Genomic DNA, 17,793 nt, shown 5'->3' on the forward strand with positions numbered 1-17,793 from the left:
CTCAGAGTTCAGAGAATTGTGAAAAGGCTGTTCCTCCCCTGGCTCTGTATATATGTTGTATCTGTTAGATGGAGTACCACCCACATAGAGTCTTTCCTCTGTTTAGAGGAAGCGGCAGAATGCATTACGTCCATAAATAGTTGACTTGTGGTTCTCCAGGGAAATCTAGCAGCATGAAAAACAACTTGTCTTGTAAGTGGGTATGTATGTAGGACATTGTTTTGGTTCTGTCATTGTGTACAATTGTAGACCAGTACTTTATAAGATACACACAAGATAAATAAAAGATAAACACATCTTATTATAATGATGACATAATTGCAGTATTCTTAAATCTTTCTTTATCCTGTCTTAGTTTAGTCGCATCACAACTGATCTGAGCTCATGAAATTGAGATCTTTTTTTTTCGTTTTCTTCTGAAAATCATAAATTCCCACCACATCTCAATGTTTTAAAGCATTCTGATGGCTTTGAAAATGACATTTTTAACATTTTAGAGCATATTTTGTCTTGCTAAGGCTCATTTTTTTTTAGCTAACATTTACAATCACACTTGCGTAATTAAATCACAGCTTTATTGAAACTAACACACAATAAAATGTTGTCATTTAACTTGACGTACACAAACATTACAAAACAAAAGTGGCAAAATTGGTGGAAATGGTGTGATGGAAATGACTGTGGCATATATTTTGAGAAATTTTCACTATAAATTTTTTTTTTTTTTATTTCGATTATCATAGTTGTAAACATGTCATGCAATGTAATTCATATTTTTATGACTGATTTTCATAGTTGAAGAGTGAGTTTGCCTCTGGGACAAGGGTAAAACAATAAAATCTGTGCATAAAAGGCATTTAAAAACAAGCCAAGATGTGATAAGACCATTTTATCATGGCCGGCATAAAACAAACAAAAACGGATCATAACAATGGACATTTGGGAAAATGTCTTATTAATAGACTTGTTTTTCTCCAGGATTGTGGGCCAAAGTTCTAGTTTATGTTGCTGGAGCACTGGATGTTTATTCTGGCACTTAGCAGCGAGTCGTGTTGCTCTTTTTGCATTTGTTGTGAAAAGGTGTATGACGAAGCAGAGTGCTGGAGAGGCTGTGCTTCTGAGCTGCTTATCTGGATTTCCTCTCAGCCCATCCTTTTCCAGAGAGGGTGACCTTGACAAGAATGTGGATTATTATTGTAATAGATACTGTTGTTAGTGAATGACTAGTCACACCAGGAGGTGGTATAATGGAGGAGGGGAAAGAATTTGCTTTTCTACTCCCTCCCCCACGTCTGTTTTACTCTTGATCACTCTCACTCTCTGATCTGTTACATACTATTAGTGCTTGGCTTGGCTTGACATCTGGATCTTTTTTTTTTTTTTTTTTTGGTCTTCCAACCACCCTTTTTGCATTTAAAAAAGCAAGCAAGATGTGGTTTGACAGAGCACTCAAAGCAAGGTGAAATTAGCTGGATCTCAGTGTATCTCAAACAAACAAGCTGATTTTTTTTCACAGATAACGTTCTCACTAGCTGATAAGAATACTCCTCATTCAAGTATGTGTTATGTCTGTTTTTCTAACAGTCCTGAAAAGTACCACATCATCAAACTGCTAGAATGAGCCGCAGTGCTTTCAGCAACTGTTCTTTAGGTCCGACACGAAGGAAAGGGATCTTGTCTCATCCTGAAGGGGTTTATTCAGGGTGTTGGGGTGAAATCAGCCACTGTTCTCAGTACAGAATTGACAGTAATAAAAACTAGATGTTGTTCCTCTAGGTGGAAACTTGCAGTATGAATGTAAATGTAAAGGGGTGTTCATACTGACAGTGACCTGAACGTCATTTTACATGTCCTATTTTCTTCAGATTTCATTTTCAATCAGTGACGCTGACGCCCCGTGTGAATGCAGCATAAGCTATATCGCAAATTAGTTTTCTGTTCGATTGACAAGATGATTTGCCAAAGCAATGGCACAAAACACAACGCTAATGATCTTATAGGTTCATTATGAAATTGTGATGGGACAGATTAGTCAATGTAATTAATGGTAAACATTGATTCATCATTGTAATTAAAACAGAAATAGACATTTTATATAGAGTGCAATAAAGCAGGATAATTAATCAGTTTAAAATGGCTATTACTCACCTATATGTGCATCCTTAAAATTGTGCTTTAAGTCCTCGACACAGACAGCGTTTTATCTTTAGTTTGCATAGATTACATAAAGCGTAACCTTTACTAGTTGATTTATGTGAAATATCAACCCACCTGTCCTTTATGTAATCATCAGGCGATCTCTTCTCAGTGAACCATAAAGCCGCAAGAGGTGTGATATAACAATATATGGCGGTAATGCACAATTTCAGTTTATGATCTAGTAAGAAGACACTGCGCTGCTTCAATACATTGCAGGTTGTCAAAACAGAATGTGGAAAAAGTAGTTAGCTACTGGAAAAGCTATACTGTTTTAAAAGCACTGAGCTTCTGTCAAGCTAGTGAAAAATGTAGTTAAGTTAGTAGCGTCGTAGTTAGCTACTCCCCAACACTGTATATATTTTTAAGATGCACCTTTATTTTGACACTCTCTTGTTAGCCACATTTGCAAGCAATCTCTGTTGACTGTTCTACACATTTCTGTCAAAGTGCGCATTCTTGTCTAAGCTGTATATCGTGATGCGGCAACCTAGCAGTACTTTCATCAATGGCAGCCAAAGACTTAGCACAGACAACATACAGCAATTTGTTAACCTCTGGTGATTAAATCGCTGTCAGTGTGAACGCCCTTGAGCCATGTTCCCAAACAATCTGTAATGTTTTATCTTGCTTTTTCAATAAACAGAAGTATTAATAATGAAGTTAAAATTCTGAAGGTGGCTTTTTAGACATCAGTGCAGAATCATCGATGCTTCTGTTAATCCTTTCTTTTTGCAGCTTCAATAAATGCTCTCAGGCGTCCATTTTCTCCAGCAGCAGCTACGAGGAATGCAGGTCGCCACTCTCGCTCAGCTCAGGGGCCTTCCCTCTTCCCCTCCAGCCTCCCACAGGCCTGTAAACAATACTGGGCATGAGCCCAAGCTAACCAGCTGCATGGAGGAGGCCAAATGAGGCAGGATGGGGGATGGTCAGACACGACCGAGCCATGTTGAGAGAATGGCGCTCAAAACACCTGCTGTGCAGAAGCCAGTCCACTAACCAACCACATTTTCAAAGCAGAAGGTGAAGTGCAAGCAAATGCTCACTGTGGCTGTTTGTGGTAGTGGTTGTCTTGTTTTATTTTAGCCTAATTTTGCTTTATTCAGATCATTGCCATTTTTATGCATCAGACAAATGACGTTGGCTGTTGCATCGCATGTTGCAGCATGAGTATTGCATTTTTACTTGACTTAAAAACCTTGGCGTCCAATTCCATTGTGTTCATTCCCTTTGGGTAGACCTCCCACTTCTTTAAGATGCTTGCAGAGGAGTTCGATCTTTTACAGATATGTTAACATGAGAAAAACAATCTTCTTTTTTTTTTAATTCTACCTAGTACGTTGCGCAGGAAAGATTTCATGGGGTGTGCAATATGGCAAAAAATGTATCACTATTTTCACGATCCATGATCAAGATTCTGAGCAGATTCTGAGCAAGTCACTGAGCAGTACAGCGAATCTAATTTCCCTATTTTAAAAATTTCACCTGCACGATTTTGAATAAATTAAGAATCACAATTTGCTTCAAATAGAGATCACGATTCTCCCATGACTCTGAACAGACAACTAAACTAAATAACATGTATTTTACTAGAGGTTCTGACAAAATGTTAATTGTTGCAGTCTATTTAAAATATTTAATTAAAAAAAATGGGTTGAATGAAGGATTCAATGACTCACTCATAAATACTTCACTTGTTTCATTACTGGATGAATCAGCGTTTTTGAACGAATCTCTTGAAATAATAATTCAATGACAAATACATTTTTTAACAGTCACTTGTCGCCACCTACTGGTGTAGCATGTAATCGATACAGTTTTTATTTGAAGCGTCGTTAATTTCCTCTATTTTGATCGCTACTGTAGACATCAGTGTTTATATCAGAACTATAAACTTTTGTCCCAGTACTATGGTAATTTGAATTATTGTAACACAGAAATAACGATACTATTTGGCCATCCCCCTCACTTCCTTTATAGAACTGTCCAACCGTGTCTGTTTTTAAACCAACAGCCTTCAAGTTTGAAAGCTTTTATCTCGCCATCAAATTCAGAGAACAAAAAGGACATATGTAGGCATGCTGATGGACAACATAATGTTTTCAGTGCTTGAAATAAGCCTAAGCTCAGTTGATCAGCGTAGGTCATCTGTTATCTTGGAAAGCACAGAAGCAGTTAAGTAAAGCTGACAGATTACTGCCTCAGAGCTACAGTCCAGCTGCTATCAGAGCAGAGCAGTTGAATTCAGCCGTGGTTTGGTTTAACTGTCTTTGCTTCATGTTTTTGTGTGTTTAGTTTGTGTAGTGCAGCTTCACAATAGAGTCTGTTTTGATTATCTGTTTTTATTATTAAACTGGTTTACTGAACAAACTTAGTCTGTCAATATATTGTTGCAACCGGCAGCAACACACACTGCAGTTTATGGTGCTGTTGTAAATGAGGGAAGATATTTGAAGTGTTTACACTTTTGGATGCAAAATATGTTAGCAATATATTTTAGAATAAGGTTAGAATTTCTGACCCCTCCGTCTATTTGATGCATATGCATGTGCCGAATTTTGACCCCCTGCCAAATTATTACCCCCTTCGTTGAAGTCACTACCTAATTGCCTAATCTTAACCCCACTTCTAATCCTAACCCCTTCCCCACACCTACTCCTAAACCTACCAATACTAGTGGGGTAATAATCTGGCAGGGGGTCGAAATTTGGCACAACACCGACACTCTTTCGATGAAGTCTGCGAAGTTAAAAAGGATTGTTTGCTGTCAGCATAATCCTTTATGTGAAATGGAAATACTTGCATGAATTTGTAACATTTACAGGCAAGTATACAACTGTAAGAAGTGAATTCAAGTGGATTAGGACACTTTTTCCAAGTCATCTCAATGGCAAAAAAGGTCCCAATCACCCTGAAATTGAGTAAAACGTGTCTCAAATGCATTAAACAACACAACCAACTGATAGCAGGGCAAGTCATGTAGGTTTATGATTTAGTTTGAAGCGCTTAATATAAAGCACGTCTCATGTTTAAGACAACTTGGATCTTGCACTTATCCAGCAGCAGCTCACTCTGTGTCCTTCATTATTTTTCAGATGTGTTCACAACATCAAAGTACATCGATGTAAACTTTTTGTCCCATCCTAGGGGGAAAACTCGGAGTTTGAAATTATGCTCCGCACGTGCAGTGGTTAAAACAACACTGTATTCATTCAGTACACATGCGTATTTTTGGTACGAATACGTGTACCATTGGTTCATCCCTTTCATCCCTTGGTTGAAATCGCAGGATTCCCGAAATCCAGGGACCCCTAGAATCGACGCCACTTTTCTCCCCTCTTAACGACGGCCCTGATTGTGTCTAACTTAATTGTAATTATTTTATTTCTACTGACAACATCAAAGCCAATTATTTTGGGAACAATTAACTAATTTTGTTACATAATACTTAATATTTCAGTAACACTTTACAATAAGGTCTCATTTGTTAACATTAGTTAATGCATTAACTAACATGAACTAATGTTAATAAAATGTTAATAAAAAATACAGTTGTTCATTGTTTGTTCATGTTAGTTCACAGTGCATTAACTAATGTTAAGAATTACAACTTTTGATTTTAATCTTGTATTAGTAAATGTTGAAATTAACATTGACTAAGATTAATAAATGCTGTAGAAGTATTGTTCATTCTCAGTTCATGTTAACTAATGAAACCTTATTGTAAAGTGTTACCAATATTTCTATCACAGTATGGGTGTTGTTTGTACATAAAAATATATAGCTTAATTTTATATTTTAGGAAGGGCTACCTTTTGCAAGAAGCTTAAACATTTTTGGAAACCTTTCATCTAGGATCTTGTATACTCAAGTACTATAAAGGGATAGAATGAAAGCAATCTGGCCCAACTCGCTGTTAATCACGTGTAATTTGCCTATTTAAACTATGTCTGATTGTTTGCCATCGATGAGCAACTTTCATTCTTTGTATGGATTTTTTGGGGGGGAAACTCAAGTGATCAAGCCAGGTGGGAAAACAGCTTGAGTTATTCTGTTCAAGCTGCAGATGTTTCCAGTTGAGATTGATGGGTCAAGGACGTTACAGAGCCCATCATGCATGTGTGCTGATTGCCTGTTTATTAGGCTCCATCGATTCCATCTCAACATTTCACCCTCAGGCACTGCTATCATTCTCAGATTGATTCTTGCTGTTTTGTGTTTGGAGTCGTAAAAGGCAATTGTTTTATTCCCCCTCTATTAGCTTTTCTACAGATGTCTTCTGGGGAATGCAGAATCTGTCCTCTTGGCAACAGGCATATAAGCCAGACATCAGGCTCCAAAGGCTTTCTGTAGCAGATCTTCCTCTGCCTGCGGAAAATGTCTTTATCATCTATAAAAATCACTTCCGTATATGCAGCTCTGACGGAAGGCTAAGCATCAGTGAGCTGGATACTGGGGAGTGGTGATAATTGTTTTTTAATTAGCCAAGAATAAATCTCTGCTGTTGTGGTTTTGATGTATTTCAGTTCCCTGCCTTTGAATCTCGAGCTGTGCTGGTTATTAAGCAAAAAACAGGAATGCAGAAACACTGTTTTCTCTTACTTGGAAAGGGTGGTGATATAATCTTTTTTCATTGTTTGTAAAGATGTCTGCGAGAGACCTCAGGATGATTCTCTTTTTAGACCCTGTTTGTTTAGTGCATCTCCACAGACGGCTGAAGATTAAGCTGTTTCATCTGGCAACTGCTGTGAAGATTCGTCTCATCTCCTGTGGCCGCTTCGCCTTTTTCCTGGCTTAGTGAAGTTATTGGTTTCTCTGCGAGTGAAATGGAGTTGAGCTTTGAACTCTTAAGTATGCATGGCTTCTGCTTGCTTCTGCATTCTTTAGGACTGAGTTGTACTTCCACTCTTGTGGAACTGGCTTGTAGTTCGTCCTCTGATATGTGAAAGTGGACTATTGCTCACGTTGTAAGGGTTTTACCTTACCTTACCTTTACCTTACCTTTACCTTACTATTTACCTTTAGAGTGATAGACGGCCCGATTTGAGCCAATACACTTTTACATTTATTAATGTAATGTATTTTTCTCATGATATTGCAATAATACTATATTTCTGTAAAAAAAAAACAAGGATCTAAATTAGGGCTGCACGTTTTTGGAAAAAAACTGACATTGCAATATTTAGCTTTTTATTTATTAAATTTTTTTTGCTTTAAGATCTAGTGCACTACACACATCAGTTTTCTTTCTCAATTGTTTACATTCAAGACATAATTGACTGTGTTTATGAGGATACAAGGGCATTGTGACATGATTTTTAATGTATGTTTCCGTACAGACGAGAAAGAGAACCGAATTTGGTGTTCCCTTTCTGAATTGAGCACTCTTTGTGTCTTCTTGCGATTGAATGCTTTAAACTCGCTTGAATGTTTGAACTGATAGGGCTTAATGATGGTTAAACTTTGCAAGTAATCAGCGAATTACCTGCATCCCGAACCATTGCGTCTGGTCCGTATGCATTTCCTGATTTTTCAAACATAATGTTGTAATGCCTAAAATTCACTTTTTAAAAATATAAATTTTATTTACACACATTAATATAGAATTTTAATGTCAGCCATTTATGCTTCATGACTTAATAAATCATAATACATGTATTATAGCTGTTCAGTAGTCAGTATTCAGCATTATAGGTCCATTAATCAGACAATTTTTGAAATTACTGGTGAATACCCCTGCCTGCTTGATCAATAAACGCTTCATTCTTTTCACTTTTCTATTGGTACTGCATCCCCCCCAGTTTCTCAAATTTAATATCCATCTTAATTGCTTTCATTTTATCTTTGTATATATTTATATTTAAAACCCAGCCACTACCTACCTATTACAGAGTTCAGGTAAAGCATATGCAGAGAATAAGTTCTGATCTGTAGTCAAACATCTCTAACTAAACAGCATAAAGTCTTCCTCACACTGCAGTTTATTTTAGTCAACAACCACCCACTTAAACACTAAGGCACTGTCTGACCAAAACATAAAGCTACCAACCACAGTTCGCTTTGTTTTACATGCGATAGGTATTTATTTGAAACCGATATCTTGTACTTGTTAAAATTCCCTACTAATGAAACTCTTTCAGGGACTATCCTTCAAAGATTTAATGCCTACCTACTTGATGTTAACTTGGTAAATTTGGCAAATCGTTTTTTCCTCAGAAGTGCTCAGACTACTTCCAAGTGGACTGATAAAAGACATCTTATAACATTGGGGAAAGTTCGTTCCAGGTTTCTGAGCATAAACGCATTAGTCGTTCCGCAAATGGACTGAGCGTGGGTGTGCCGTCTAAGGCTGAGACTGCGAAAGAATAGGCTCTTTATCATCATTTCTTCATGTCTCTTTCATTTCTTCTATCTTGTTTTAGGCTATGTTGGTGTTTTGCAAGAGTATTAAAAGCATCTGTGCTTAACCAAGATGACTGACATTTGGGCAAGTTTTAGAAATCACATTGAATTCTCATCTCAGGAAAAGATTAGGTTGAAGAACTGGAATTTTATTTAATTTGAAGGCCTTCATTTTTTCCTACCCTTCTTTGTATGCGTATGACAGTTGTTTTCTGCCAAGGGTCTGTTGGCAATACAGCTAGATTGTGGCACTTGGCATCAAAACCACTTGGAGGTTTTTTCATTTACATTCTAAAGGCTCGTGTGTCAGTATCGGCGGTACGTGCAGATGCGCTCTCATTATTCGTCACTATTAAAAGTCTTGAATGCGCTCATTGATGTATAGCAGAGTGCATCCAGATCCTGTGAGGTAATTGCTTGATGAATGTGGTACGGTGGATATTAGGGCTGTAAGTATATTTGAACGGCCTGTAGTGTGTTTGAGCATGTCTGTGTGTTTTCTGGGAGAGCTGACAGCTGGATGTTTGCTCGTCTGTTGTGTCAGCGCACCAGCTACCACTCTGGCGAGTCACGCATAATCATAAATCAGCAGGCGATTGAGATGACATGAGTTTCTCTCACTGGTGTGATGTTTCATGCAGGAGGCAAAAACAGTCATGGAGCTTCTGAACCTGTTGCAATAACAGGCCATTAGGCACAATTCAGACATGCTTCAAAATTTTTCCACATAATCTTCCTCCTCGTCATGAGGTTCCATCATTCAAATCAGGAATTTGGAACCTTTTTAGCATGAAGTATTATACTCTATTTTGTGTCATACATAAGGCCTCATATTTAGAATATATTTGATCAAAAATACTGTAAAAACATGTGAAACAATATTTTAAAATGTAATTTACTCCTGTGATGGCAAAGCTTAATTTTCAGCATCATTATTCCAGTTTTAAAGTCAATAATTTTATCCCTTTAAACTCATCTTTGATAATAAAAATGACATATTTAAAAGTTTTTTTACTGTAAAAATAATTTCTTTGTGTCTTAAAATAGCTTGAATGTAACTCTACACCCTTGCTTCATTTAGTATATGCCGATCCATGAATATGCAAATTAGTCCCTGCCTCCACTCAATCACAGCAGCTCGGACAACCTGATCCACTTGGTCAAGTCACAATGGCAAGTGGAAATACTGGTTTAATTCAGCCATATATGTTTGAACCAGAAACTGATTTAAAAGCAGAAGAGGAAGAGCAAATTATACAGGTGTGTCTACAAGTCGATGTATCAGAATGGTCATGAGTTTTATGTAGGCTTATTAGGCTGCTGTCACTTTAAAGGCAGGAACACACCAAGCCGACGGACGGGCGTCGGGCAGTTTTTGTTCATCGGCCGACTAAGTTTTCTCAGTGTGTTCCGCACTGTCGGCTGAAGTTGGTCCTCGTCGACTTTTTTTTTTCGACATGTTGAATCGGCGTCGAAGCTCGTCGGGCCATCTGATCATTCTGATTAGCTGTTCAGCTACTGCCACCTGCTAGTACGGAAAGGCATTTCATCTTACGCAGGCGCAGAACAGACGTGCTACTTGGCCATCGGCTGTTGAGCGTCGGTTTGGTGTGTCAGGGCAACTTTGGATCCAGACGCTGCCGACGTGAGCCAACCCCAGTTCATCGGTGTCGGCTTGGTGTGTTCCTGCCTTAAGAGTTTATGCACGGATCCAATATACTGTTACACAACATGTGTTTTCTCTCAGCTTACGTTCCAAAACTGACTGTATTTACCTGAATACTCGGCAAGACAGGAATTTTGACAATTTTGCATGTATTTGACCGTTTAAGAGCAATAAGCCACAAAAAAGAAATCTTTTTGGCACTCGTGAGCTGTTTGAGAGCCAGCTTTATGAGAGCGCCACTTATATAAATCGGTGTGAGTGCGAAACCTGCGGGAATGACTGAAATTATGCGCAATACAAGCACTGTTCAACCGGAGCGAATGAGACGAGTGAGTGAGAGGAGGCAGGTGTGTCACTTCGCCATCGGAGAGAAGAGAGATCGAGAATGCGCAGCTGATATCGGTGCATTGATACTGCAGAAAAGGAGCATTACAGATATATACAGAAAGAAAGATACAGATCTGATGAATTTGGTTTGTCTTAAAGCATATTAAAAACACCACATAGACATATAAAAAACATTAAAAACTTTTCACCACAGGGGGATCTTTGTGTCGCATAAGCCTTCAGAAATCATTGTAATATTCTGAATTGTTGCTCAAGAAACATTTCTTATTATATATTTTGAAAAGTTGTGCTGCTTAACATTTGTGGATTTTTTTTTTTTTTATACAGTATTTGATTTAATAGAAATTTCAAAAGAATTATTTGAAATTTAATTTTTTATAACAAAATAAGTATTTACTGTCATTTTTGATTAATTTAATGCGCCCTTGCTGAATAAAACTATCACTTTCTTTCAAAAACAACAACGGCAACAACAACAAAATCTCAGTGACCCCAAACTTTTAAATGTACTTTCCCATCACCACTGATTCAACAATGTTGTAAGTGTGAGTGCGACTGCATTTCCCAAATGTATATTTACATTCTTGACCCACTGCAGTGCTGATCAGTTTTTGGTTTACGCCATGCAATTTCTTTCTCATATTTCACTTTGGTAACTTTATGTGAAGAATATTCCACATGGAGTCCTGGAGGAAAACCTGTGACAGCAGATATTTTCTCTAGTAGGTAGTGTGTGTACAATTCAACTTAAATCATATAATGTTTTATTCACGTGTAATGTTAGATTTACTCATGATAGCCTCTCTTTTGCTGCTAAGCGAGTGTTAATTTTGGACCTTGACTTAAGTGTTTCTAAAGTAAACAACTAAATATATTTACAATAATGTAATATTCCCCTTTCTCCATTTTGTGCCAATGTTTACTCCTCCGTGTGCCAGCAGTGGGACGCATGCCCTAACATTGATGATCCCTGGTTATTAATATAGTCATTTTTTTCTTTTTTCTTTTTTTTTTTTTTGCCAGTTTATTTTTTATTGCATAGAAGTGCATTTTTAGGAGGAAATACGTGTTACAAAATGTAGCTTTTTTTCTCTCTCTTTTTTTCCCCTTTGCTTTGGTCATGAGTTGGGATTGAATCTTGTCAATTGAGAGTTCAGAAACTGTGTTTACAGTTGCTGGTGTCAGCATGACTTATTCTTAGGATAATATTAAAGCTTGAATATTGGAGCATCTTTCTCTCTTACTTTTAAAGGCAAAAAGTGTATTATTTTTGTGTGTGCTTTTAGTGGCACTGATTTGATCGCCACAACATTTTCAGGCATTTTGGATTTTTTGAAAAACCTACTTTTGCGAACTAGTCCTAGGTTTTTGGCCTGATCGGAAATAAACCAGTGCAGCAAGATTCTCTGGAGTCTGATTGTCAATAATTTTGATTCACGGTCTCTAATGGCCGCCAAAAACATTCAAAGTGGGCGGAGCCACTTTTACTTAAATGGTTATAACTCATGAACGCAATAAGATATTTTCACCTAACTCAGAACATGGGTGTAATGGCTCAATCTTTGGTCACGTGAAAAAAATTGCGGCAATTGGCCTCTTGGTGGCGCTATAACAAGAAAAAAAACTTGAAAATGGCTATAATTACTTAACCGTTAGTCCGATTGACTTGAAAATTGGCATGCGCTGTCTTTGTCCAAGGTGCCATGATGGTCTATGAGGACATTGGTGTATCTCAAAAAACATGGGTGTCATCGGCCAATGAAGTTTTAGCACCTCTTAGACAAGGTTAATGGAGGCCGATTGGAACGAAACTCACTGGGCCTTTTTGACTTACAGCCCTAGTGGCCTGTGAGAAATTGGAAAGAAATCGGCCACCAGGGGGCACCTTCACATTTTTCATGTGCGTAAAGGATTGTGTATCACGCGTTTCTGTTTTTTTTTTAACACGCCCATGACCTTCATACCACATGGTAGAACTCCTCATTCTGTGCAACTTTGCCTCTAGGACTGCCGCTGTCCATCGAATCGTTTGTTAAATATCAGAGATTATTTAAAAAAACAACTTTGGTGAACTAGTCCCAGGTTTTTGGCTCAACCTCAATAACTGTTAAAAAGCTTTATAAACCATATATTTCCTATGGTAAATTGCCTGTATTGGCTGTAAATGGTCTTTTCCATCTATGATCTAGATGGTTACAGGCTTGCTAATTAAAACATTATACCTTTTTACGCATGTGCTTAAAAAGGCCTTAAAGCGCTTGAACCCTGATAATTGCTGCTCGCAGCTATATTAATAATAATAATAATAATAATAATAATAATAATAATAATGCATGATCTCAGAGACTGCAGACGTAGGAGATGGATCATTCACAAAGTGAATTTTTGTTGCCCTATGAAGCAGCTTGCCATATTCATACCGATCTATTTCTGTCCATTCTGGCTGGTGTCCATCGTGGCCCCTGAATGCAGGTAGAGTCAATTAGAGCACCTGAACACACAGACTCGTTTATTCAATTGAGGTGCTGTGGCTGTGTTCACACTGTGAGATGATGTGGTGTCAGTGAGCATGCTGTGTGGGCCCTGTTCCCCTGGAGTGAGGCTTATGTAGCTCAAAGCATCTCTGGCTCTTAATGAGGTCCACCATCCAGCAGGGTGCAGGTCAGGTCCTCTCTGTAACAGCCTTCATAAAATAGTCTACCTTAAGGGCATGTGCAGATGCTCTCCATGTGTCATTTATTTCCTGTCTGAGATCCACCAGCCCTTATCTTCCTTGTTTTGTCTCTCTCTCTTGCTGTTTTTCTTCAGATGGAGTCTCCGGTCTCCACCCCGGCCCCTCCGCCGCTACACCTCCTCGCCTCTATGGGAAACAGTGACATCGCCTCACCTTGTGAGCAGCTTATGGTGCGCACGCGCTCGGTGGCTGTCAACACATCTGATGTGGCCCTGTCCACAGAGCCAGAGTGCCTGGGACCCTGTGAGCCGGGCACCAGCGTCAACCTGGAGGGCATTGTGTGGCAAGAAACTGAGGACGGTAAGAAAACACCATGTGTGATTATAAGATGAGGTTGCAAGTGTTGATTAGCCAGACTTTTGACTGAACTTGCGACAAAGTCTGGACCTTATTGTAGCATATTCTGGCCAAGAGTCGCTGACGTTAAGAGGAAGAGGCAGTCTGACTGATGTGGCTAACCTGGTTTAAAGGCAAGATTATCTGAAATAGATTATATATTTTGAACAACAGGGGAAAAAGATGATTTAAATAGTGTCTGTGATTGGTTGTAAAGAAAATTTGGAAATTTGTATAGATTGTGATCAAAAACTCAAAATACTGTACTTCTGCTCATGCATATCTAGTTTACTCCAACAAAATTATGGTCACTAACTTGCCACACTTTGGGAAATCCAGTGATTAGTTGTTCCTCAGAGTTCAGTGTATCAACGCAGTATCTTTGTTTCCAAGTGGAAAACAAGCCAATCATGATATTTTGTATGCACTCAAGCATGTAACTTTGTTGGCACAAAGTAGATAAAAAGGAGATCAAAACATGCTAGCATTATAAAAAAGAAAAGAAAACAGGGAGTTCAATCATGAAACTGCTTATTCTCAGTTTAGATTGTAAAAGATTTATAGAACACTAAATGATTTATACAACCCTGGTGGTGGTTGAGGAAAGCCCCCGATCCCATTGTAAATTACTTTGGCCCAGTTTACACCTGGTATTAAGATGCGTTTTGGTTGATCGGATCAGAAGTGGACACAAAATACAGGTGTAAACGGGGTCTAAAATGTTTTGAGCTTGTCTACTTTTGACCACTTCCAGAGGTAGTCAAAAAAGCACATTCGACCGGATTGCTTTCGTAGTGTAGAAACTCATGTGGTCAAATATGTTCGAACAGCCACAAAAGACCCACCTACTCTCCGCCTACTGACCGAATGCACAAACATTATGGGAAGCGCTCTAGCCAGACGGGATTTAAACTTTGGATTTAAAGTTTGGTTTGAAGACAAAAAACGTACTAAGCACAATGTTCTCTCAACGTTCCTGATTTCTAACACACACTCATAGCGTTCAGCGTGGTCTTACGGGTGTCAGAGCAGAAATGAAAGCTGCTGCTATCCCTGTTTTTCCGTCGTCTCCGGTTGTGTTTATATGTAAATTGTGTGAGCTCATTTCATCCATTCGAAAAAGCCCATACATTTACCTGCCCATAGACCCTCCCCTCGAAGAAATCAGGACAGAAGTGGTTGAAGTTGGACAAAAGAGATTGATTTAAACACCAGGTGTAAACAGAAAGTCTATTTGCGACCCAATCGTCTAAAACACATCTTAAAGGTGCAATATGTAAGAATTTCACAGTAAAATATCCATAAACCACTAGGCCAGTGTTATATATTTTGTTCACTTGAGAACTTACAATATCCCAAATGTTTCCAACTATTTGTAAATCCTGAGAAAATTGCAAATTTAACCAAGGCTCCGGGACGTGTGAGGAGTCGCCTGTCAATTGCGTCATACCCACGTAATGTTTACATGTTTTAAAAGGCAAGGGAACAACTGTTTTGATATATTTATAGACAGAAAACTAATTGTTGTTATATAGCTCAACAAGTTTAGTCTTATTGTTTAAATCTAATTTTTTTTTTTCTTTTTTTTTTTTTTTTGGCAAGTATCATGTTTTACCATGCCTCAGAGAAAAACACTATTTTGTGAAGTAGCTAACATAGCATAATCAGATGCAGCTTTATTTTTAGTAACAGTAATACAGAATTTTCTCCATCATACAATACGTTTTAAAATTAATTGCATGCCATTTATCAACACAAGCCATCCAGCATTTAATGATATTCTAAAATCGATCTAGCTTACCGAAGTGTGCAACAAGTGTCTCACAGCAGCCGCCGAGTGAACGCACAGAGTAACATTATAACATAATTTTCAACACTCTCAAATGTATCTAATATGATAAACGGAGCTGTTTTACCTCATACTCATGACCGGAAAAGCGGAAGCGGCGCCGGCGACTGTGTCATAATAAAAGTTCCGCTGCTCGTGAGGCGTGTGTTGCGCAATCGCTCCAGCGGCCTCGTTCAGCTCCCACAACACTCGGTCCTGCTCTGCTTCATACTACAGTAACGTTAATAATCGCATCCATGAACATGACTTCTTCCCGAGTCCTATCCCAATTCTTTTCCACCAGCCATTGTGGTGAAAACCACATGTCCCAAGATTCCGCGCTCAAACTTAGCATCATCAAGCTACGCCTTTGTTTTGAATAGGCCTCCAGCGACCTCTAGCGGACAGAAAATATTACATATTGCACCTTTAATACCAGGTGTAAACAGAGCATTACAAAGTTACTGAGATTAACAAAAACGGTCCAATTTTAAGTCATGGGGATACAAAAACTATTTAGAGTCTAGAGAACAATTTAGTGTGTTTGGAACATGATGATATGGCGTCATATCATATCATGATTTTTTTTTAGGCAGGATCACGATCTAAGATCTTATCTCAAATCTGGTGGTTAACTTGGTTTATAAGACTGTTTTGCAAGTCTGAGCAGTAGAGCCAAACTAATTTCCCTATTTCAAAAAATATATATATCCTTAAAAGATAAAAGAAAGAATGACAGGCCAAAGTACAGTACTGGTCAAACGTTTGGAAACATTACTATTTTTTTTTATGTTTTTGATAGAAGACATCTCTTATGCTCATCAAAAATACAGAAAAAAACAGTAATATTGTGAAATATTATTTAAACTTTAAAATATAATTTATTTCTGTGATGCAAAGCTGAATTTTCATCAGGCATTCTCCTCAGGGATCAATAAAGTACATCTATCTATTTATCTTGTTTGAAAACACCTGCCTTGTAATGATATCAGACTCTTGTTCATTTACTAGCTTCTCAGCCACAGCAGTGCACGCCACTTTACACTTGCAATTTAATTTGTTCTAACTGGATTTGTCCAGATTCTGTAGGTTTGATTTTTTTTTTTTTTTTTTTTTTTTTTTTTTTTTTTTATCCCATCTAATCATAGCCCACTGCAGTCAGTGTGTTCTGCTCTCCACCAGCCTCAGTCTTGATTGTCGAGAATTAAAAAGGAAAAATCTCCTTCAAATCCCTAAATGAGAGCATATCTAGGCTATGGGTAGGCAGTGGAATACGTGCCGCCCACACTCTGCCTGCTGCCATCCTCCCAGTGCCGCCACATAAAGGGCTGCTTCATCAACATTCAGAGCGCATTGGCTGTCTAAGTGTTTTCTATTCCTCTTGCCATGGGCACAGTGTGTCTGATTCACCCTGCTCCTCTGTGGCCACTCTTGTGTGTGTGTCTTTGACATGGATAGAGAACGCAGTTGAAGGGTCAAGAGGGAGAGAAAAACAAGACCGTTTGTGTGGCCATTGACAGCCCTTCCCAACCAGTGCCACGCTTCCACAACATCAGCTCGATCTTTTTTGCAGGAAGAGTCCCAAACACAGGGCTCCAATTATCTGCTCTTTCACTTTAGAGAGGGAACCATTGTTGTGCAGGTGTTATACACTCTCTCTCTTTTTCTCTTTGGGATGCGAGAGCTGGTTCCACTGGTGTGCATCTCTCCTTTTGATGTGTTATTTTTCACACTGGGGTGTTGGGCAGATCGTGGTGTATCGTGGTGACACTTCGTGTGGGTGGAAAGTAGAGCAGCAAGATCCCGTGGCAGGGAACACATCTCTCAAACACTTTGAGATGTCTTTCCGCTGTGCTGCACTCTCTTAAAGACGTTGCAGACAGTCCACCCACACTTCTCATAAGGATAACTTCCTAAGTCCTAACACTGTCAATGTAAGGTTATTTTGGTTTTGAATCTTTAATGCAGGAGTGATGTGCCTTGCTGCAAAGTTTAGATTAAACACATCTGATGATGTTTTGGGTTTCGTTAAAGGGTAGGTAACACACACAGTTTCTGCCAATCTCATGTTAATCTTGAGTACCTATAGGGTAGTATTGCATCCTTCATATCTCCAAAAAGTCTTTAGTTTTATCATATTTATAAAAGATAGATACACTGTACCGAGTCTTTCCGAAAAAAGCTGACGCTTGCCGTGGGCAGAGGTAAAGAGTCATACTCAAAAAAAACTATCCGAAACATATCCGAAACCAGAAGTAGTGCATTTGGCACAGAAATACTCGT

At 38.5% G+C, this 17,793-nt stretch overlaps 1 protein-coding gene across 2 annotated transcripts in view; it reads left to right on the forward strand.

Moving 5' to 3' along the window:
• znf609b (zinc finger protein 609b) overlaps positions 1-17,793 on the forward strand; it is a 56,052-nt gene that overhangs the window by 25,016 nt on the left and 13,243 nt on the right. For both annotated transcript variants that reach the window (XM_051900845.1, XM_051900846.1), the window contains exon 3: positions 13,421-13,646. In XM_051900845.1, the coding sequence (XP_051756805.1) occupies positions 13,421-13,646 (226 nt within the window). The remainder of the gene's footprint in view (positions 1-13,420; positions 13,647-17,793) is intronic.

The sequence above is a fragment of the Ctenopharyngodon idella genome, chromosome 7 (assembly GCF_019924925.1).
Source record: "Ctenopharyngodon idella isolate HZGC_01 chromosome 7, HZGC01, whole genome shotgun sequence".
Classification (NCBI taxonomy): domain Eukaryota; kingdom Metazoa; phylum Chordata; class Actinopteri; order Cypriniformes; family Xenocyprididae; genus Ctenopharyngodon; species Ctenopharyngodon idella.